Here is a 24,470-nt window from a genome sequence, read left to right as displayed (position 1 = left end):
CAGTAAATTCACTCTACCTATCACTCAGCATTCAGTAAATACATCAGTGCTGATGGGCTGTGAAAAGATATAATCCTGAGCTATTACAGGCACTGTGACAGAAGCTGCTAATGCAGATACAGCCATTCTAGCACAACATTGCTTTTACCAGTATAACATTTTTCATTTGGGGCATGTGGCATTACTTCGACAGTAAATAGATGTGTTTGCATTAGGAATACTTTGCTGGTAAAGAATATTGACATTACTGTGCTACCAAATACTAGTCCTACAGGGAAACAGTTCACCAAGTCTTCAAATAAGTGCTGTTTATCAAACAATTATGTGTGCATGTGTGTATATACATATATATTATATACATAAAAATAATCCAGAAACTGTGTTATAGTTTTGCAAATAAAAAGATCTTTTCTCAGCATGCTTTTTACAATGTCAGACACTGTCATAACAATGTTTATTAATTTTTTTAAATTGCTGCCACTATCATAGTGCTCTTCTCACTGCTGTTTTGTTTTATACAGAGTATGTTCTTCAGTCTAGAGATGCACAACGGTTTCTTGCACCTCCGCTATGACTTTGGCTTCAGCACCGGCCCTGTGCTGCTAGAGGACTCCATGAGGAAGGCTCAGATTAATGACGCTAAATTTCATGAGGTAGAGATGCAGTTACAATCACAGCCATTTGACAACTATCCCAGTAGCTCCAAAGCGGCAATACTTTTCTCCAACACCAATGGAAGGAGCAAAAGGGCCAGGTGGTGATGCAGTAGAGCAGGCAGAAGAGTAGAGCGCATGCCTGCCTTGCATGTGAAAGGGCACATTCAAGTCCCACCACTACTGAGTGGTTGAAAGGGAAGGCTCTCCCTGTCTCCTGGTAAATCAGCGCTTGTGGAGAGATTCTGTGTATTACTAGCCAAGGTCAGGACAGTTCACATGGGAGAAAAAGTGTTATTAATTCAAAATGAAATTATATCCAGGACAAGTATATCTTTCAAATATACAACTCTCCTCAACTAAAAACATGTCATCTTAGTTGTTATGCATTGTATTACAAGAAATATTGCATTTCCCATTTCATTTGAAGGGAGAATTAATTTGGTAGCAGTCTTTTACATATACATAGTATTTCTGAGGCTTGAGCTGATCTAAAATATCTACTTGCATTTGGTTTAAGAGAATTTGCTTTAAGCCAGTGTAACAGTGGCAGTGACAGTAGCAAATCCCCCTTAGTGTCTTGCTTCTCCTGCCATTTACTTGATGTGAATTCAAAGTCTGATTCCTGATCCACAATCACAGATACAGTTCTGTTCAACATGCTTAAGCAGAGCACAAGTAAGCCTTTTATGCTTTGACAATGAAGTAAGTTTTTTAAGAAGTATGCCCTAACTTCTTGGATAAATCAAGAAAGCACTCTGAAGTTAATGGAGCTTATCTGTTTGCTGCAGTATAGAATCTGACATGGTGTACTTTCATGTGGATTTATTCCTAAGTGAAATATCCTGGGGTCTCAGTAATCAGAGAAATCATGACGTCAAAATAAGCTCCCTAATAGTAATTGTTGTCAGCCTCTTCTGATTTACAAACAACTTCTTTGATAAATGGGAGGAACTTTTCAAACAAAAAGATATAAAGATGCAATCAATTTTGCAAAATCACCATGACAACTTACAAAAGATGGTATTTTGGACACTTTTAAGCACATGATTTTGTTTTCAGATTTCTATTATATATCACAATTCTAAGAAGATGATCTTGGTAGTAGACAGGCGACATATAAAAAGTGTGGACAATGAAAGAACAGCAATGCCATTCACAGACATCTACATTGGAGGAGCGCCTGCTGAGATCTTGCACTCCAGGTTGGTTTACAGCTGGGATTCAATCATTATCTTCAAGTAATCGCCATATTTAAGTTGTATGACCTGTGCTGAAGGGCTTACAATGAAACATTTTTTCCAGCCTCAACACCTTATGTAAAACAACCCCTCAGACATTCTTCTAAGTGTCTTTCAGAGCTCTGAAGTACCAAGGACTAGGCTTGATCCAGCACAGGTAAATTCTGCTGAAACCGCTCTAGTTTTAGTAAGGGTAACAGAAACCATCAACTTAAAACAAAAAGGCTTTTTCAAAAACCACATGAATATATAGAATCACTATTCCTCCTTGCTCTGCAAAAAGTGATCTTTGTAAGAGCAATGCACTAGCTGAAGGATCAAAACCCTCTACCAACTGCATTTTCAAATCTAAAGTTGATCTTTTTACTACTACACACTTCAGTTCTGATCCATCTCAGGTTCTCTCTAGACCCAAGTCAGCTGGCTCTGTGTAGGCGTGGGAAGAAAATAAAAAGTCTCATTTTCCCATCGTACCATTTGACAGAAGCCACGTTTAATCTCAGTAGACTGTATAACTCTCATTTCCTGTAGTGGGAATCTGCCAGACCAGGGTCACGCTCTGGGAGAGCAGACTGGCTGCTTGAAGAGGGGTATGCTTTTCTGACAGGCAATATTCATTCCTGGGGTCAGACAGCAAGGCCAGCATTTTCAGAAGGGCTCCAGATGCTGTTTCAAGTGTCACAACTGCTAACAGAAATACCATCATCTCTTTCAAATATTCTCTATGTAAAAAAAAAAAAAAGAAAATAGCAAATATTGCACAATAGTTTCTAGGAATTAGTGGTAAATCTGAAACCTTATTTTGTTGTCAGGAGAGCCTGTTGAATCAATAAATAATGTCTGAGATATAAAATACTTACAGATTAAGCTTTTAAGATAGGGACAAACTTCATGTAAAGGAAAATGGTGCCTTTCAATCCCATGTAATTATTTGAACATGCAAACAAAATGGTGGGCAAGGGAGAAACAGAGTATATAATTTATCTGGCTTTTCAAATAGCTCTTTACAACAGTCTGTCATAAGGGGCTATTAAGAAAACTAGTGGGGTGGAGAAGGGAAAGACTGCAGTGGATTAGAAAGCAGCTGGGAAAGAGAAAATAGGACATAGTAGTAACTCTTCAATTATCACAGTATAAAAGTCTACAGCACATGCCCAAAGGATCTCTCTTAGGGCTGGTATTAAATACATTAATGATCTAGAAACAAAGAACAAAACGATGGTGAAAATTACTTTGCTTAATCAAGCCTAGAGAACACTGAAAAAGCCCAGAAAGACCTAGAAATCTGGGCAATTGAGCAGTTCAATGGCAGATGAGACTTGTTCACAAATGTAGGATACAAGATGAATCACATAAATTATGCCCACAGTTTTCTGAGTGAATTGTGGTTATTCTACAAAACACCTGGAAGGTACTGTCAAAGCAGGAAAAATAGCATCTCAATAAACAAGTTGTATCAGAAAAAATCTATAGGCATTGTAAAAATATGATCAGTTACAGTATTGAAAAATGTGCACAGAAATTATTTAAGCAGAGCTACACCTTCGTCTTTGATTTTGTATTCAACTTTGGTTCTCATGACAAGGGTAGGGAGCAAAAAGTACGGTTCAAATGTGGTGACATCATTTTCATCAGGGGCATAAGTCGGTCTTAGAATTATATCATCTATTGATTATCTATTACTATCTCTCTACTACTACTGTCTACTAATAATATTTATGCTTCCTTTTTCTAGACAGACTTACATTTAACTGACATTGGGGGGCAGCAGCAGGAGGGGAAACTAGCTCTAGTCTTGGAGGAGGAGTTTAATATTCTTTCAAAGCAGTGTATTTTCAGTCCCTGCAACAGCACTTTCCTCTGCCAATTGCCTTTTTTCCCCAAATAAATGAATCTGCAAGTACCACTATATGTTACTTTTCTCCCACCTCAGTCACTGTATAAAGCAGAAAGCTAAAGGGAGGTAGGAGCACTGGGCGCTGGGAACTGTTAGAAACAAATTCAGAAGCCTTTCTTTAGGTTAAAGCCTATCTTCTATCTTCTATAGTTCTTGTTGCTCCTAGAAAATATTAAGTTAATGGCATTTAACAGAAAAGCGTATTTGTGGCATCCAGCTAGTCTCATGGTCAATCAGAGTAGAGATCACACTGGTTGACTGATAGCCCACACTTTGATACAAATCCCAGTGAGGATGGCAGGAGCCTTCCTGTTGATTCTGCCTTCCTGCTGATTTCACTAAGGAGCAGATTAAGCCCCTACAGCGCTCCTCTTCTCACCTTATTTCAGACATGTACACGTACATCTGTGCTACTTCACTTGATGGTCCATTTTTGCCAATGTATAAAAATGAGCATTTCCAGAGCCTGATTCGTCCATCATGTTTCAAATGTCTACCTTACAATAGATAACTCATAGACAACTAGTGCAGAAGCAGATGTCAATGCTGTTAGTATCATCTTGTGAGGTGAGAAGAATCCCATGGCTAAGGTACATCCTGTTGAAAGAACAAAGACCATTTACAGGTAGCCAGGTCAAAACTCCGGATTTCACATTCACTCCTTCAGTGTATTTGTTCCCTAGTTATCTCCTGGACTGGTACCCAGCAGATCCCATGTCATTTCCTTGCCCTGTCACAGACTCTGATTTTAGGCAAATTACTACTTCTTCATGCACCTTGAGTATTGTGAGGAGAAATTCAATTATGTTTGCCCTGTGCCGTAATGCTGTGATATCTTGGTGAGGGGTGGAGTTGAAAAACTTAAGAGCAGTGAGTAGGAGCAGTTGGTATACGCTGCTGTGCTCTCTACCTCAAAAGGACATCAAAAGGATCCTGGAAGCCCACCTACTGCTCTTATTTATGATTATGTAAACCCACTCAGAAGCAAGCAGAATTTGCTCTTACTTCCCTGACCTCTGTTATTATTGTTTGTTAAGAAAGAGAGATCCATTCGCTTCCAAAGGCAAGAATGGAGCTTGCTAGTAAAAGCAAGACTAAACTAAATCAGAACTTTTCTAAAATGATAAAAAATGGAGATAGAAATCAATTGATTTTCACTGTAAGTGGGTAGAAATACATTATAAAATAAGTGTTTTCATTTCAGCAGCTATTTTTATCTGTTTAAAGTTACTCTACATGGATCTCCTCTCTGAACTCCCATATATTTCCCCCCATAACATTTATTACAACAGGTGCATCCCATATATTTCCCCCCATAACATTTATTACAACAGGTGCATCCTGACTTTTCAAAACATATAATGTGGTTAATTAGTTGTTTTACATAAAGATGCACAAATTGGGCATCAGTGAGGCAAATGATTGAGGCTCTTCTAAGTTCTTTTAGAACACCTTGGTGGTAAAAGTCTGTTCAGAAAGGCAAGGGCTATCTAACTGCAGCTTGTTTGGCAATGTTTTCCAACAGCATTAGCTCACATCTGGCAGGAAATATCGGCTTTAAAGGCTGCATGAAGGGTTTCCAGTTCCAAAAGAAGGATTTCAACTTGTTAGAAGAACCAGGAACCCTGGGAATCAGCTATGGATGCCCAGAGGATTCACTGGTAAGTATAACATCATTTGTGAGATAACAACAAAATTTTGGCAATGGATACAGCTGTGAGCTTGAGTTTTACTCCAAACAATGGAATGAAAGTCTTCAACCAAGGAAATGACAATGCACTCATTGACTGGCAGGAGTGGGGTGTGGGGGTATATGTGTACGTGTATCTGTGTGTCTCTGTGTGTCTGTTAAGTCTGCTGACCCAATTTTCACCCTGAATTATAGCACAAGGTGTTTCACTTGATATTCTTATCATATGTGAGATTACAATGTGAAAGTTGGATCTGAAATAAATTGTGTGCTGTATTCTGTAAGGAAATATTCCAATGTAATTTGTTTTTTCTTAAAGAAACAAGGAGAATTGTCCTCACATGCATCCTAATACAGATGTTTGAAATGAAAAAGACAGCAAGATATTCACCCTTTGAATGAGTTCTCCACTTAAGTCAGGCCAGCTCTTCCTCTGTAATAAACTAACTGCACCAGCATTAACATCGAGAAAATTGCCATTTCATTTCTGATCCCTTCCATCATTCATTATTTTTCCATTACAATGCAAGGCCAGTAAATCTGAACAGTGTTTGTGGTCTTTATCCTGTGGCCATGTCTATCCAAAGCCAGGCTGTGAACCTGTGAAGATGAAGGAGCCCACCACTTGAAGAACTCATCACACAATCTCGCCGTCTGTCAACAAGGAAGCTAGCTGCGATTTGTCCTATCTTGGACCCAGTTTTACTCCTGAGACTCAGAGGGTTATAGACCACCATGTCCAACACCCACCCTGCTCTGCCCCAGCACTCAGTGCAGCAGCAAACTAATATATCACATGTTGAGATGGTGACTCAGTGCCACACAGCTCAGACATAGGCTTGAGCCTCCTCTGCTCCTTGTCTTCATGCTCACCAACATCAGCAGACTTAGGATGAGGTCAAGAATCCCAGGAAACTGAGAACAATTTGGCTTACACTGTCTAAAATGGCTACACTTAAGATTTTCACAGCATGCGAGGGAAAGCCTATATATATTAGGCTAAGACATGCAGGAAAAATGTAAGGTTTTATAGAACTGAACTGGCCGCAATTTTAAAGAAAAAGAAATAGACTCATTCTTTTTACAATGTTTTCTGAGGTTTACTTGCAATTTTGTTTTATTTAACACACAGATGTCCCGCAAAGCATATTTCAATGGAGAGAGCTTCATTGCATCAAGCCAAAAAGTGTCCCTCTTTAGTGAATTTGAAGGAGGCTTTAATTTCCGGACATTGCAGCCCAACGGGCTGCTGTTTTACTACTCTGAAGGAGTAAGTATATATTTCTTTACAGTTTGTTTTATTTTATCCTTGCATTGTTTCCCAGGACAATACTAGGGGAATAATGTAATTTCTCACTTCATGGTTTCATAATAGAGAAAGCAGTCTGCAATATAGAAGCATTCATTGATGACCTCATTTTCACAGTTTGCATTTGATCTACAGAAGAAAACCAGCAATGCTTAGACATTATTTTGATGTTAGGAAGAAGATTTGATCATATGCCTAGAATTAACATGCATCCATTTGTGCTCAATAAAGTCCTTTGGGCAGAAATGCACCGCAGATCTCGCTGTGCTCAGCAGCACTGCAATCCCTATTTGGACCTGTAGGTGCTAGCAAAGTACAAATAATATTAAGGGCCTGACATTTTCCAGCCAGAGACAATCCCCTAGAAGCAAAGATAAAGTTTGTTTGAATTAGTGGGATGGTATTTTGAGCATTGCTGAGTTGACAGAAATCAGTCAGAAAGCTGCCTCTGTTCCCAGATGGTACTTAGACCTCCATGTGTGACTGGGAAAAGCTACGCTTGAGAATGGCTCCTTGCAGCTACAGGAAACCAGGCTGCTCTAAATGCCCCCTCATAGGTGTGACAAGGGCAGAAACAGGGACTTGCACTCCCAAAATGTTGTGTGAGCCAAAGTGATTCCAAGATCCTGCAGGCTCAGACTGACGTCTGTCAGATGACAGACCATTTGCAACCACCCCCAAATGTCTGTTCTGCCATGCTTGCAGAAGATCATCAGCAGTGCAGCAGGGAAGGCTGTATGACACCGATAACCACTCCTGAATTTTTACATTTTACAGCCTGGAGTACTACCTTAAATTGAAATCAGTAACCATGCCAGTTATCCACATCGTTTGCATAAATGAGACCTTACACACACCACTTCTGGTTTTAACTCAAAAGCTCTAATCCTATGAGGTGCCAAGTGCCCTACTTAACAAATGGAGGTTCAGCTATTTAGCACTTCACAGAATGAGACAGGATGATGCCTACCAGTGCACAGTGGCACTGCTTGCTCTAATGGAACAGACGATATTTCTGCTATGCGTCACTGTGATCCCGTATGCCTGACACAGACAGCAGACCATATCCCTGAGATAATTTTGAGTGATTGAACAGCTCTAATCAGAAGGAATTAGGAAAAGAAAAAAAATGTATTGGTCTTATGACAGCAGGAATCTTGCAGTAACAGCTACTCTATACAGTATGAGTGGTATCAGAAACATAAATGAAATGTAAACATCATATATCCCTGCTAGATGGAAGTTCATGTGACAGATACATGAGACATAATCAGCAGCAGAATTCCCAGAACTCAGGCTTAAAAAACAGCAAGAATATCAATTCTAATGAGATCATCTCCTGTTTTGCTTCTCAGTATACCTTTCTGCAAATAAAGCACCACTGGGGAAAACAGCAGGAATGAAAATAAATATAACAAGAAAATGCACAGAACTGTTAAATTTTCTGTGTTACACTTGCTTATGAAGATGTTTTTGTCTGTATTTCAGTCAGATGTATTATCAATCTCTATGGACAGAGGTGCTGTTGTTCTAAATGCAAGTGGAACCAAAATTCAATCACCAGACCGAAATTACAATGATGGAAAAACCCACTTCATCATTACATCTGTCACCCCAGAAAGGTAAAGCCATCCAGCATCTTTTATTCCCTACCTTTAGAATATAAATATTTCTTGTAAAGTATGTTATCATTTAATATTCACTTTCAAAGTGATGTTTAAGTGGGGCTTTTTAAAAGATATTTTTCACTGATCGATTCAGTTAAAAAAACACAAAACCAAAAATCCATGTGATTGACAACTGACCAGATTGGCCTGAGCATGAGATGCTGGGAATTTTTAGTAAAACTAAAATAATATTTTTTATAAAAGCTTAGTACTTTTTTGTCCTCAGGTATGAAAGCAATTTAATATAATTTAAGACTAGCATGAGATTCATTTTTCAGCAGGAGTCATTGTTCTGATTTGTTAGAGCAATCCCAAATTGACCGTGCAGTAATTGAGGCATCTTCACAAAAAAAATTCATTTGGGATATAAACAGTGGAACATGTTCAAAATATTTTTAGCACTGACAGACATAAATGTAAGACTAAATACAGCAGTAAGGAATAAGTCGCTCTATGTGCTTCTTAAAAAAACTTGAAAGCATGGTTTTATTGGTATGTTTTACTGTTGTTTTCTATGTTTAAAATGTTCTTAGAAGATCAAATAATCAAAGCATCTTTCTTCAAGAATCTTGCCTATGCAGATACAACGAGGTCATTCTCAGTTTTCTAATGGAAATGGAGGTTTGTACCTATGACTTCTGACATCCAAGAAACATAGTTTGAAAAGCTGAAGGTGCGAAAAGGTGCCTTGGAATAGTGTTGGGGACTGTCGTGTTTCCCTAAGTGTTTTGAATTCTGAACTTTCCAAACAAAATCAATGTCTGATGCTTTAGTTATACTCAGTTTCTTATTAAAGCCATAGAATCCTTCCTGACTTCTGCAGCAATTAATGTGTTGCAAAATGAGATTAGGTAAAGAACATTGTATAAGCTCAAACATCAATGTACTGTGATGAACGAGAAGGAAAAAGGGATAGGGGCAGAAAGAAGGATTAGCATGTGCTTAGTTCTTATTTTACCCAAATGGTGGCTCCATCCATTTATTAGCAATTCCTTAGTTTATCTGTTCTTCACTGAGTGGATTGTATTTTTTTGGACTTCACAATTAATTCCAGGATATTATGGAATTCGTGGGCCTCTGGACTCAACTTTGCCAGTGGGTTAATTGCACTGCTGCTTGCTGCACAGCTGGAAATGAGAAGGTCTTCTCATGACTTTGAGCACTACCATTCAGTGAAATATACACTTAGCAGATCATTTTGGGTGCATGTAATATGCTGTATAACCATTGGCATTGACATTTCTGAAACCAGACTATAAAATGGATGCTCTGCCTTTGTAGATATGAGCTGACTGTTGACGACAAGAAACAAAGTAAGAAGAACCCAGCAAAGGACAGAGCAGGGAAAAGCCCAGACAGCATCAAGAAGTTTTATTTTGGTGGCTCTCCCCTCAGAACGCAGCAAGCCAACTTCACTGGCTGCATAAGCAACGCTTACTTCACTAGGTGCGTAGCATACCACCAAACACATTACCAGGCAGTCACTGCCTGACAGCTTGAATAAGTAGCTGATTTATTGTCACAATCAAAATCCCTCTCTCATTTTGTGAGGCTAGACAGTATGTGTGAATACATTTCTTACCTTATTTGCCATGGAATCTGTGGGCACAGACCTGCTAGGTTAAGATACTGTTAAAGTGGGAATAACTTGATGTAAATCAGCTTTCAGTACTGCACCTGCTAATGCTACTGGTGCAATGTATAATTTGCATAGCTGTAATCTACATTTATATTATGTAGCTTTCAGCTCTGCCTTTGAAACAAAATGATATTAAGGCACCTCACAGAAGCTGGGGAAGTTAGGAGGTTGGTCACATGAAAATGGTTAGAATTTGTTGATCTTAATCACTTTATGAAATGTTCTTATATAGAAGATTTTAAAGTTAATTTGGTGCTGCAGATTGATACTGTTTATGCAAGCATGGATACAACAGGCAGTAGTAGTATAGGCTGCCCACATTACCCAATCATTGACTGATAAATCTGTACTTTCATCCATGATCCAAGAATGAAAAAAAGCCAATCCAAACATCACTTAAACTATAAATGTGAAATTCTGTGATTTTTATGAAGATGATTCCAACACTTGGAAAAAAGCTGTTCTTGTCATCCCCTCTTTGAAACACAGGTTGGATCGAGAGGTTGAAGTGGAAGATTTCCAGCAGTACTCTGAGAAAGTTCAAACTTCTTTGTATGGATGCCCTGTTGAATCTCCTCCAGTTGCTCTTCTCCATAAGAAAGGAAAAAACTCGTCAAAAGCCAAAGGAAACCGTAATAAAAAGGTTTGCTACAAATTTCCGCAGCACCACCCTAGAATTTTCCAAAGTTGATACATACTGTGCCATGATTAGGAATTCTCCAAATTATGGATCCAACACATACCACGTGAAGGCTATTTCAGATATATGAAGGATCCTGTTCCTTTACATGTTCCGTTGCTGCAAATGACTGCCTTACTTGCATCATTCTCTCTTGCTAGAACTGTAAAAGAAAATTTATGAATCTTCAAAAAAGTACTGCAGAAACAAGCCTTCTTGATTTCTTCTATATCCTAAAGGCAACAAGCTCGCTTCTGTTCTCAGCTACTTCTGTGTGGCTTTCTCTGCTGGGTACAATTAGCACACATTAATATAAATGTGAAAAAAACCTTCTTCCAGCATGCAGAACTTTTAGTCCAAGCGTGTCCTCTTATGCCTTATAGTATAGCTGATATCATCAAAAGCAGAGAGGAAAAGATTCAATTAGGAAAACTGCAAAAGAATAGAATTGCAATTATGTTAGCTACATAAGTATTCTGTTTATCCCTTCTTCTGCCCTAAATCAGCATCTATAGTAGATCTGTTCAAGGAAAATTTGACTTGGAACCATTCCTGGGACTTCTGTAAGGAAAAATTAGCTTAGATATAAATGATACTGTTGTTTTATTATGTCCAATCTTAGTTAAAGTTTCTGGTTAATAGTTATCTTTCTGTGAAGGTGGGAAGAGATAAAGACAAGATTTCACAGCCTTCGAATGGCCTAAAAAAACTGTATCAAGAAGCCAATATTCAAAGAGACCCTCAGTGCCACTTGCCCATGAATCCCAAGGCAACTGAACATGCATATCAGTTTGGAGGAACAGCAAACAGCCGGCAAGAATTTGACCACATACCAAAGGATTTCAGTGAAAGGTAAAGGGACCTTAGAACTTAAAATTTAATATACTGGGGAGGAGAAAGATGTATTTCAAATAAGAAAAAGGACACATTTCTGCTGTTACTCTGACTTTTTCCTTTATATCTTAGGCCAATTTTTGTATAGAGCATGTTGTTAGGATATATTAAAAGGTGTTTCAGTTGAGTCAGAGCAATAAATAGAATGTGTTTCCAGTTACATCCCTCTTGCGGAGTCTTCATCTGCATTGTATACTAACAAAATGTGTCTCCTTGCCTATTTGTATGAAGACTTTGAGGATGTTAGGTCTATACAAGGAATGTTCCTTTGGTCTCTATGCAAGAAGCGATGTCATTAGAGCGGAGCTGGAAAAGAACACGACAGTTCACCAAGAAATGAAGCAGTTACGCGTTGAGTGGACGCTGTCAGCTGTTTAATGATTAGGGATCTACACAGTGCAGTAGGACATAAAGTTATGAAAACCATGTCCAATTCAAGCCATAATAGAAATTGAAGTAATTGTGGGCGTTTAATTCTCAGGCTCCCACAGAATATGCCATATGCTATGTTATGACCAACAAAGGATTTTGGTTTAATACTTTCCATGAAAGACTATAAATTCAACAACACAGCACTTCCTGGAAGCATACCAGACCACTAACTCAGAAGAGTGCTATTTCCTGACTTAAATAAAAAAAAAGCATTACATTTGTTTTAATTCAAGAATGTTTTGCTTAAGGAAGTCCTGATGGTGCCCATATGAAGAAGGAAAACCCAAACTCTAATATGTCTTTTCATCCCTACAAGACATATTTGTTTTACAACTGTTATCACAGCTTCATCATTGTAATGTGCATTTTAAAAAACCAATGACCTGTGATGTTTCAAAACAACCAATATTGGCAAGGGCCTAAGTATGTGTGGAATCATAGAATCATAGAATCACAGAATCTTAAGGTTGGAAAAGACCAACCTCTAAGTTCATCAAGTCCAACCCTCGACCCAACACCACCATGTCTACTAAACTATGTCCTGAAGTGCCACATCCACACGTTTTTTAAACACCTCCAGGGATGGTGACTCCACCACCTCTCTGGCCAGCCTGTTCCAATGCCTGACCACTCTTTCAGTGAAGAAATTTTTCCTAACATCTAATATAAACCTCCCCTGACACAGCTTGAGGCCATTTCCTCTCGTCCTCTCGCTAGTTACTTGGGAGAAGAGACCAACACCCACCTCACTACAACCTCCTATCAGGTAGCTGTAGAGAGCAAAAAAGTCTCCCCTCAGCCTCCTCTTCTCCAGGCTAAACAACCCCAGTTCCCTCAGCTGCTTCTCGTAAGACTTGCGCTCCAGTCCCTTGAATCTACACACATGCATTGGGGAACTTAGAGATCCTTCAGGCAATACAAAGAATGGAAGCTAAGCTAGTCACCTGACATGAGAAGCAGGAGTAATCAGTTCTGACACTGTTCTACACAAGTACAGCTATGCCATTTTTTAGACCCAAAGTAATAATACCAATTACTCAAGAAATCGTCATTGTTGACAGTGTCAAACCAAGTTAGTATAATTTGACAGGTTATCTTGGACTTCAGAAGGAACTACAAGGAAGCAGCAGCTTAGCAGTGAGTTTGGACTAACATTAAAGATTTGTGAACTGTCAGGCCTCCATGTCATCACAGTTAAAAAGTCCCCTAACATTGCTGTTCAACATGAATGGAAATGTAGTGCATATAGTACCAGTTATTGGTTGTCTGTATTGATTTTATTCACTCCAGAGATTTTAATTTTTTTGAAAACAAGTTCCTTGCAAGGCAGCTTCTTCTCCAACTTTGACTTCTACTCCAAAAACCAGTATGGAATGTTTCTCAGAAACACCACTTCCATAAAGGAGATGTATATTCCTTTGGATGAGGGGAAAATCTCAGTCTTCCTCTGCCTGCAGTTTGATTTAAGTCTATTATATCTGCTCTAATTTTAATATTGTGTTTTTATGTGCCAGAGCTCAATTCTCTATCAGTCTGAAAACTCACTCCTCTCATGGAATGATTTTCTACATCTCGGATCAAAAAGAGACCAACTTCATGGCCCTTTTCGTTGCTCATGGCCGACTCATTTTTATGTTTAATGCTGGTCATCAGAAGATAAGGATTAAGAGCCAAGAGAAATACAATGATGGCCTTTGGCATAATGTAAGTAAAAGAAAGCAATCATGATGGCGCATGCTATCAAGGCCACAGTAAAGACACTGCTGATGTGACAGCTCAGGGAGTTGTCATTCATGTGTTCATAACCACACCTATATGTTGAGAAACTTCTGCCAATATTTTTAGATCTTCCACGTGGCATTTTATCAAGTCATTAACTAGGGACAGGAAAGTGAGTCAGTTATAAAAATCCAGCAATTCCCAACACTAACAGCTGAACAGAAGTGACAGAAACAAGCAGAACAGTGAGGCAATTAAGAGTTAAGTTAGCTAGGAAACAAAGAACTAGGATAATTTTGTTCAGCAAATTTCTTTGAAGTGCCTAAGCAAGGAGAACAGCTGTCTTGGACTCCTTCTGTAGTCTATGAAAATAAAAGACAATTTTAGGGGTCAAGGTGAATTTCCCTCTGTAGGTACCTCTCTCTCCTCATTGACTACAGAGGAAGTTACTAAGCTCCTAACTTGGGCACTTAAGTATTTAAAGCAGGCTGGATGAATCCAGACCATAAAACTGATGAAGACTGTGAAAATGCTAACAGTGACAACACTGTACCAATGAATCATATATGCAAATATGATGGGCAGATCTCAGTAGGCCTTGTGACACCTTGATTACCTCTGCCTTATACACCAAAATGTAAGACAGACAGCAGTTTTACTATATAGCCTTTACACGCATGTGAAGGGAGGGTTGTCCAGCAAAGAATATTGGCAGTAAATAGAACAGGCTTGTAGAGTATCACTTACAAGCTTTTCTTCTCAAACTTCCTATCTTCTTCCACTGCACAGGAGTGTTCCCTCAACAGGTGAATGTAATCATCCAAATTTTTTTCCTCCCTTTCTAGGTGATATTTATTAGAGGCAAAAATATTGGTCGCTTGATAATTGATGGTCTCCGAGTACTGGAAGAACCTTTCAACGGTAATGCCAATACCTGGCAAGTCACTGAACCACTCTATATTGGGGGTGTAGCTCCCGGAAAAGCTGTAAAAAATATCCAGGTAAAGCAGACACCCATTACATCATCCCATAACTCTGTGTACAGCCAATGCAAAAGCTGACTGTAGGGATGAGTTCAGGCAAAAGCATATTATGACCTGAATTCTGAGCACACTGAGAAGCACACAGCTCAGCTCAAGTGGATAGCAAAGCTCCCACAGGGCTGGGCTGGTGGTAGTTGAGCTAGACTTCCAGAGATTTGCAGCAGCAACTGGAAAGCCAGTGGTCCCTGAGGAACAGAGAAATCCTAGTGACATCCAAGCTTAGATAAGACAAGTAAAGTTATGTGAGATCAGTTTCACCCTAAGGTCTGAGATATGGATGAGTTTCAGAGAGATTTTAGTGTCGTCTTAGTACCTCTGTTTTAAGACAGCACCTAGAAGTCAGGATTCTGCTCTACATCATGGTACTGAAGTATATGGAAAGGAGCGTCAAAGCAAAAATGAACATAACCGTCTCCTTCAAGGTAATTTTTAGTGTTATGTGCCGAACAAGATAGATACACTACTTAGAAAAAGTAGACCTCTGTCTTGCCTTGAGGGTACGAAGTATGTATAATGCTGCCTTGCTCTAGTTGCGCTTTTTTTCTCACGGTTCAGTAAGGATTGTTTGAGAAATAACACAAGCTGGAGTTACCTTGAAGTCATAAAAGAGACATGAGAGGCTACGAAAAGCATCTGTCCTGGTTCTCTTCTCTGGAAACTGTTTTTTAATTCAAAACTGATGCACCAGACAATCACAGCCTTACAGCTCATAAACAAGTACAATTAAGGTCAGAAGAGTTTATTTCCTTCCACAGCAGTTTATCTACTAATCATGCTTTTTTTCCCCCTCTCAGATTAACTCTGTCTACAGTTTTAGTGGTTGTCTCAGCAATTTACAGCTCAATGGAAGATCAATTACTTCAGCTTCACAGACATTTAGTGTAACACCTTGCTTTGAAGGCCCATCAGAAGCAGGAACATACTTTTCATCAGAAGGAGGATATGTCATCCTTGGTAAGACACTACTAAACAAATGTATCCCATAATAAGATTGTAGTATTCACTGTGCCTCAGAATGGCATATTTCACTAAAGAGTGTGGTAATTTCTGAGGCTGTGAGCTTTAATGATTATTAGACACAGATCACTATTGTGGCAAGCAGCTGATGTTGACACGTCACCATGTCACCATGAAACTTAACAAGTTATTACATAAATAAATCTGTATGTATGTATTTCAAAAAAATAGAATAATTTCACAAGGGAACAGATTATAATATGGTAAAAATTATCATAGACTTATAGAAGTCAGTGTGGCTAAGACAAAGTACACCAGCAAATGGTCATCCCTTAGGTTTTTTAATTAATATAACAACACGTAATTCAAAAATCCTTAGGAAAGGCTTTCTGCATGTATTGATAACGAACAGCATGACAGAACACATCTTTTCTGTCATTTACGCCTGCTGTGTTCCAGGAAGTGTTTTATGAGGGTTTTTTGGTCACATAGGCTCTGCTCTGAACAGGAAAGGAAACTGCACAACCCTACTCATTAGCAACATCAAGAAGAATTAGACAGTGTTTCTAATTTGCTCCCTGGCCTGCCACCATATTGAAAAAGGGAGTTTCCTCTACTGAATCATCAAAGCTCAAGTGAACTCCTCCTCACTGTATAAAGACTGCTGAATGTCTAGCAAATTGCACAGTAAGAAACTGCCAAAAAATACAGATAATTTACCTTCTGCTGTCCATTTCATTGCTAAGAAATATTTTTTAACAAAATATATTTTTTAAATAATGAGAAAAATAAAGAAACCTTTATTAGTACTACAAGCAAACATAATCAAAACAAAAGTTGAAATGGATCATTGACGGCACACCATGCCCTCTCTTCAAGTATGTGTACTGGCACATGTTTCAATAGTTCTAAAGACAGGACAAATAAGTTCCACCCTGGGCTTCGAATTTCTATTTTGATTTTGAATAAATGTCCAATTTCATCACTAACTCAATACAAAAAGAATGTTATTCTTTTTACCTCACAGATGAATCCTTCAGTTTAGGCCTGAAATTTGAAGTTGTTTTTGAAATACGTCCCCGAAGCAGCTCAGGAATTCTACTGCATGGTCACAGCGTGAATGGAGAGTACTTGAATATGCACATGAGAAATGGACAGGTATACGAAGGTCACATTTCCTCCACTGCGTTGACTGCCTCTCCTACCTACTTGGGCTCTGCTATACGCAGCTTTTGTCTTACAAATTTGCCATTAATAGATTCTTATTTCTCTCCTAAATATTAGATTAGGAAACCTAGATATTTATTTTAAAATACAAAAAATAACACCTAAGACAAAATCAGATCACTTTACTGATACCAACTATAAATATTTAATGAGCAGTTGAAAAGAAGCAGGAGCACTGACTTTGGTGCGCCTCTCTCATCCACATGTTAAAAATGTGTAACAGTTACAAGTAAGGTAACTGTTGATGAATTTTTATTTCTGCTTTGTTAGAAGTCTGAGTTGCACTCCGGTTCTTCTTTCTTTAACATATATGTGTGGGATGGGGAGAATAAGGGAAAGGAAAAGCTCTGATTGTCTGTTGATCTGGTTTCTAGACCCTCTGGATTTTTGTAAGGCTGTCAATCAAAAGAGAGAGATTTGAAATGAACTTACCAAACAGTTGTTGCTGTTGCTAATTTTTTATTACATTCATTGCTAAAATCTGGATCCCTTTATGCTACACATTGCACACATATAGTAGTAAGTTACAGTCTAAGTGGACAAAACAAGCAAAGGTTCAGAGCAGGGGAAATCTTTTATTTTTTATTTTTGCAAAAAAGAAACTCCCATTGTCAAGAGCCTAAACAGCGTGGATATTCTTTAACCACTGCAGTGCACTAGCCAGTATCTGTCAACCAGAGTGGAAGGGTATTTAAGTGAGGCTGGCTGTACCTCAGTTAGAAATGCAACACCTGAGGAAACATACTGTCACCTTTCTTACAAGAACAGGAACCTACAGTAGCAACTGAGTGGACAGTGATTGAAATGGTGATTCATCCTATCCTAAAGCAGGTGTCTAATATAGGTGACTAAATGAGTTGTCATTCAGAGAATCTATTTTTCTGTATTGACTATAGAGAGAACATGTGCTTCAGTTACGCACCTAACTTTTGAAAGCTGATTAGATAAGGTAAAGCCCATTCTTAAAGCTGTAGTTAGTCCTTGGTGAATCAACGAACTTAAAGCACGATGTACTGCTGTGTATCATGCCACACTTAAAGGCTGCATCTGGATACAACTGGTCCAGCCAAGTACCTCTTATGTAAAAATCTGATGGAAGGTTTGCATGTCCAGAAACTTGTCTGGTTTTCCAACTGTATCAGTTGGTCTAACAAAAGATATTTCCTCACGTACTGCTTCAAACCTCACTTGCTGTATAACATATATGCAATTCATAAACAAAATTCACCCTGGAAAAGCAGCTCTTCCCTGCTTGTCACTGCAACAGGTACACCAGTTACCTTGTTGGTAAGCATCTGTGGTTTTTACCATTAACTATCTGCCCTCTTTCAATGCATTACCAAAGACCTGTTTTGTGAGAACATTTTTGCTGGACAAATAAGAACAATCGGCACCTTTATTTCATTTTTAAATGTATGCATCTCTCTCTATCAGTACAGCTTGTCTGGGTGATTTATTAAAGATTTCTCTCATGATTCTGTATTTGCTTCAATCACTCCTACATATTTTGTCCAAGAGTGAATAAAAGAGAACATGAACCATAGAATCATAGAATACCAGGTTGGAAGGGACCTCAAGGATCATCTGGTCCAACCTTTCTTGCCAAAAACTCTGTCTAGACAAAAGCACTGTCTCGACAAGATGGCCCAGCACCCCATCCAGCCGAATCTTAAAAGTGTCCAATGTTGGGAGAAAATGAGAATAATTTCATTTTTCTTTGCTCGTGCCCTCATGGAAAAATAAATTAAAAATTTCTTAGTTACAACTATATTGAAACAAAGATCCCATAAATTAAATATAAGTTGTTTCCTTGCAACACTGTCAGTCAACAAGGTGTCAGCATTATCAGGGACAACTTAGACATGTGAAAAGCCTGAGTGGCTGGACTCAGTGTTTGGAGTTCTCTGGCAATCACCACTGGGAATCTTGTGCTCTGCCAATAGGGACATGACGCTGCTCTGCTGCTGCCGTAACGTTTCCAGGCAGAAAGATATCAATCCACGTAACAAAAGCAGAGGTGCAAAATTCAGAATTAGGTTCACTTTCTAGCATTGCCAGAGATCTGCTGGTAAGCCTGAACAAGTAACTTGAAAGTCATTCTTAAGTTCCCTATCTATTCCTTTCTCACTTCTTGTCTGTTTGTTTATACTTGGGTTTTTCATGACTGTTTTCCTTATTAAGTGGCTAGCAAGATGCCAAAACATCATCTGATGCCTCTAAACACTAATTTACCACACAGGAAATTATAGAGTAGCAGTAGTAGAAAATTTGAGTGAAATTAGCTGTTATTTTTTAATCTTTTTTTGAACTCTTCCTTGAGTTCAAATCAGAAATGTTGCAGAACTATTGAATCTAAAAAAAAAAAAACAACCCACTCTAAATCTGTGAATTATTTTAAAGAATTTCATTAAATCATGTTTTCCTTTCACTTACATACTAGACATGGTTTGAGTGGGGAATACAGTATTATTAGAACAGAAGGAAAAAAGAGAACAGGAGGGGGTCTACAATGACAACTACATTATTTTCCCCCAGGTTACTGTGAAACTGAACAATGGAATCAGGGATTTTTCAACTTCAGTGACACTGAAACAGAGTCTCTGTGATGGCAGGTGGCACCGAATTGCAGGTCAGTAAAACGTGATCATCTCTTAAGTAAGGTGACAGAGCCTAGTTCTTCCTCCCCAGATATCCATCTCCACAGGCTAGTGCACTGGGAATAGAGTCATATTTTCAGTTCTTCCTCTTCTCCTGTCAAGACACAAGTTTGTGTGAAAGACACAGTCGTATTTGTCCCTCAGATATAGGAACTGTAGAGTTTCCTGGAAGGACAAGCACAAGTTCCTATGCAGAACAAGCAAAGATGGAAGCTCCTTGTTCAAAGAACACAAGACAGCCTAGCTGAAATGCTGGCAACCTTTCCTAAGTTGTATACCAAACGATATTCTTCTTTTCCTAATTAGAGGTTAAATAAGTTGGTAGAATGTAGTAGGCCCAAGTATACACTGCCCTTAAAGGTCAAATTACAGGACAGATCTGGGGAGCCACTGCCTCACACAGAGAGATGTCTACAGTCAGGATTCTGCCTCTGTGCCAGACAGCCATCCTTCTCCCTGGGTTTGAAAGTCAAAAGGTACTTCTAAACCTCCATCACTTTCAACTCCCTTACCTTCCTGTCTAGATGCTGACTTGGGATGTCTCCCAGTGTCACAGAAGAGATCTGAGTGTGCACCGTTTCCCCATGCATTTTGGTTTTCTTCTGAAGGAAACCCAGGCACACAAGCAAGGAGGAAACCTAACTGCATTCTAGTACATCGCCTATTGGGAATAATTTGGCAAACAGTTTTTCTATGCCACACGCCATTGTACGCTCATACCCTGCAGCCTAGACACAGCTGCCAGCAATCAAGAGGCCCACTCAAAAGCACCCTTGCTCCCACACTGCATCTTCCATTTGCCCTGCTCTATGCCAGAATCTGCCCACATACTGTCACTGATGGCTCACATCCAATCTAGCAAACACTAAATCAAACTCCTCAGATCAAACAGATAACTCCTGTCAGTCACAGAAAACTCGGGTGCTACTTCTTACGATCTTCTTGATCTCTGTTCCTTCTGCTTTCAGTTATTAGAGATGCTAATGTGGTGCAGTTGGATGTAGACTCTGAAGTCAACCATGTGGTAGGGCCTCTAAATCCAAAGGCAACTGATCACAGGGAGCCAGTGTTCATTGGAGGTGTACCAGGTAAGTTTTTGGCAGCTTTGTGGTACTTTGTTCTCAAATTTCAACACCGTTTCCAGAGAAAGCATAGATTTAGTTTTCATTTCAAAAAAGAACAAAACATATCTTGTGTGAACAACCTAGTAAGATTCAATGGCTCATGAGCTGATCAGAAATGTTCTGCCTCAAGTTCTCAAAGTAAAAAAAAAAGTGCTGCTTCATTGAAATTAACACATTCACAGTTGCTGGAGGGTCAGGTATGGACTCAGTAGAGAAGTCAGCCAGCTAGAAAATAAATTGCTTTTTTTCCATTTTACTTTCCAGTATGGCCATATTGTTTTTTAAGAAATAATTTATTTATTTATGGGATTGGAAACACACTGACACTATAACTGGAGTCTTAAGGTTTTGCTGCTGGTAGGCTTCTTTCCTCTTCTTCAAGCAATGGCATCTGAACACAAGACAAAACATGAAGATTCTTTTTCTGACTAGTGATTTCTATTGCACAGATGTCTGCTAATGTGAATTTGTGACTCACAGACCATCTGTGTAGCGTGGGCCAAGATTACTACATTTACTTCCCGTATTCAACAGACAGAGCTACTCTGTTGGGGTTCATATACAAACTGTAATCGACACTACGTGATTCAATTTTTAAGTCATCTCCTGTGCATTTCTCATTGAAAACATGCAGCATTATTTCTCTGTCCCTTGCATGTCAATCATGAACAGCTCTAACTACAAAATTTATTATATTGCTTATCTTGGATTAGTGGCTTGAGTGCATGATGTTCTCATCCATCCCACACTACTAGGAGGAAAAATGAGCCTAAAGGGAAAAATAAAATCTATGTGCAGATGCCTGTTCACTCTTTAAATCCAAACTGGAATTTTATTAGGACAGAACTCTTTCCAGAGAGGTAATATAAAGTGGTAATTGCAAATGCTATTCTGCTTCATAACAGTCTTCTACTTCTACATTAACTATGGAATACTAAAGCAATGCCATACATGGGCTCTATAATGCTATTACCACCCTGACACAGAAAAAACTTACACGACAACAAACAAGATATAATACTAACTAATACATGTAAATATAGTACACTAAATGCAAACTAACAAATCAGACACAGATGACAATACATGTAATACTAAAAGAAATTACAAACATGCACCCTAGGATTCATCTACTCTGTACTTAAAAGAAAATGCAGCTGTCAAAATATGCAAGATTGGGCCTCTATTGACTATGTACATAAATGTAGATAACCCCCTATCCTTACTCTAATGGCCTCTAGGACACTGGCAGTGGGCCAGACATTTTAAAAGACCCACAGAAGATTCAGCAGAGCTGCAGTCAGCAGTAAATTGAAAAGATTCTGCCACCAAACTGATTGTTTTGGTCATCATGAGCTCTAATTTTTTTTTTTTTAATCTACTTCTTCCAGAGTCTCTGCTAACATCCAGCCTGACTACACGCAACTCTTTCATTGGCTGTATTCGTAACTTCATGATTGATGAAAAACCAGTGAGTTTTAGTAAAGCAGCTTTGGTTAGTGGTGCTGTAAGCATCAATACCTGTCCAGCGGCCTGATAGTGCACTGCATCAATCCCGTAAAGTTCCTTAGACCACAGAAAGAAAAATAGAACAAAAGAAACCATGCTCATCAACAGAAGAATGAAAACATCAAGGATCCATCTACAGGAAACAGTATGTTTAAGGGTCACTTCTAACGTTTATGTGCAAACAAAAATCACTGAAGAATAAAGGGCTGTTGCTTCTGCACTTCTCTTACTATACCACAAGAGTGAGCTTTACCATTTCTTATAGTGTATGTGTGGCCAGTCCATTATATGAAAATGTGGGCTTATAAAATAAATGAAAATTATATTAAATATGTTACTTTCCAGATAGATCCTCTACATTATTTCATTCCATACCTTAGGTCACCCGTTGTTTTGCAGGAAAAGATCCGCTAATGCACATTAAAGAATAAAGCTAGATAACAGACTTACATTGCAAATAACTGTGTTCAAAGATTATTCTTTTATTTTATTTTCCATTCAACTCATTTATATATTCCTCAATTAAAATGGGGGGCAGAGAGCATACCAATTATGTAAGCTTACAAACAATGAAAAACTCAAATTTTATTCCACTTCTAGATTTCAAGGATATGTTCTAGCACAACATGAAGATAGGATGTATATCTTTTAAGACAGACACTTTTTATAACTGATCATTTACCTAAACTAGGTAATTTTAGAGCAATACTTGCCTTACATAGGAAGGGAGAAGAGATACAAAATTCAAAATTTTTATTTTTTTCTCTAAATTTTTAAATGCACGTACATACAAACACAGCACTAAATCCACAATCTCATTGTGATCTCATTTGCACTAATATAATGCAAGTAAACACGAAGCATAGAAAGCAGAATCATAGTCACAGTTTCAGGCAAATCCACTGTCACATAAAATCATCACTTCCTTGTGTGACTGCTGCAGAACTTCAGTTTACAGCAGTAATCCTCAAACTAGGAACATGTTCCCGTAGAATGTAATCCAGAAGATATGCTGCTGCAGAGGAACTGAGGGTGAAATAGGAAGATGTAAACAGAAGGCGAAGGTCTGCAAATTTGGGCTACGTTAAAACCATAGAAGGTAGATGAAAGTTAATACTAGGTTTTAGCTCACAGTAGGCTTGAACATCAGACACAAGTCACTTGCAAAACTTAGCCTCTTCAGTGATAACCTACAAGGCATCAAAGCCATTTAGGTTTCTTTTCTTTAAAGAATAAACTACTGTTGACAGAAAGTTTTATGATTGCTGGGCAAATTATTGTTGGAACCAACTCAAAACATGGCCAGCTGCAAAGCAGGGAAGTATGAATTTTGAAAATAAAGGATAACACCCTACAGACTACATATTAATAGGAGGTCATCTGGAAGACACACAAGTGACAATGGGAATCCAAAGATCTTGAAGCTACGGACAGCTGGACGAACGACGAGAATAAGATACATGCGTAAGCACTAACCAGTAGCTTCCCTGCTACTCTCTCAGTAGGACAAGGGTTTTGACAGATTGAAGTGGCCTTGGCTTATTCTGGATAAAGAACTGCAAGCTCTGGACAGCCTGGCACAGGAAGTCTCTGGCAGCTGGGACTCCATCACTGCCTCTCCACTTGTCTCTAGACTGGGTACCAGAGGCCATGCATGTGGGAGCTGAGGTGCAGAGGTAAATAAGGAAGTCTCTCTCCTTCCAGTGGCAGCAAGTTGTTAGATTGGCTCAGTCAATCTTATGACACCACAACCTGAGCTAAGCTTCCTCAGGCCCTGGTCTCCAGGACCCTATTGCTGGAGAGAAAAGAACAGCAGATTCCCTGCTTAGATAGGTTCATTACAAGGATTACTGAGATTCCTTTCAAGGTTGTCTGCAGCTGCTAAGCAGAGATAGCCAGGAATAGCATACGCTTGTGCCCCCTAAGAGCATCACAGTTTAGTGAATGCTGGTATGAAGTGGAGCATTGCATGTTAACTGGTACACACATACTCAGAATGTTTTTCCGTCTTACACCTACTTCAAATTAAAGCGTATTTTCTCATATCTGCATCCAAGCTCTGTGAATAAACAATATTTTTCTTAGCTCATATTTGCTGCAATGAGATTTGGTTTTGTTCAGTGGATTTACATT

General features: G+C 38.8%; 1 protein-coding gene across 1 annotated transcript in view; it reads left to right on the top strand.

The window, feature by feature from the left end:
- Positions 1-22,525, top strand: part of LAMA4 (laminin subunit alpha 4) — a 100,356-nt gene extending 77,831 nt beyond the window's left edge. The window contains exons 24-38 of the mRNA XM_054821485.1: positions 522-653; positions 1,716-1,858; positions 5,317-5,452; positions 6,614-6,751; positions 8,279-8,412; positions 9,739-9,903; positions 10,586-10,739; positions 11,434-11,627; positions 13,616-13,805; positions 14,666-14,821; positions 15,658-15,817; positions 16,848-16,978; positions 19,583-19,676; positions 20,673-20,792; positions 22,220-22,525. Of these exons, the coding sequence (XP_054677460.1) occupies positions 522-653; positions 1,716-1,858; positions 5,317-5,452; positions 6,614-6,751; positions 8,279-8,412; positions 9,739-9,903; positions 10,586-10,739; positions 11,434-11,627; positions 13,616-13,805; positions 14,666-14,821; positions 15,658-15,817; positions 16,848-16,978; positions 19,583-19,676; positions 20,673-20,792; positions 22,220-22,365 (2,193 nt within the window). The 3' untranslated portion in view covers positions 22,366-22,525. The remainder of the gene's footprint in view (positions 1-521; positions 654-1,715; positions 1,859-5,316; positions 5,453-6,613; positions 6,752-8,278; positions 8,413-9,738; positions 9,904-10,585; positions 10,740-11,433; positions 11,628-13,615; positions 13,806-14,665; positions 14,822-15,657; positions 15,818-16,847; positions 16,979-19,582; positions 19,677-20,672; positions 20,793-22,219) is intronic.
- The last annotated feature ends 1,945 nt before the right edge of the window (positions 22,526-24,470 follow it).

This window comes from Grus americana, chromosome 3, assembly GCF_028858705.1.
Source record: "Grus americana isolate bGruAme1 chromosome 3, bGruAme1.mat, whole genome shotgun sequence".
Classification (NCBI taxonomy): domain Eukaryota; kingdom Metazoa; phylum Chordata; class Aves; order Gruiformes; family Gruidae; genus Grus; species Grus americana.
Note: the sequence above shows the minus strand (reverse complement) of the source record. Positions and strands in the feature narration are given on the sequence as shown.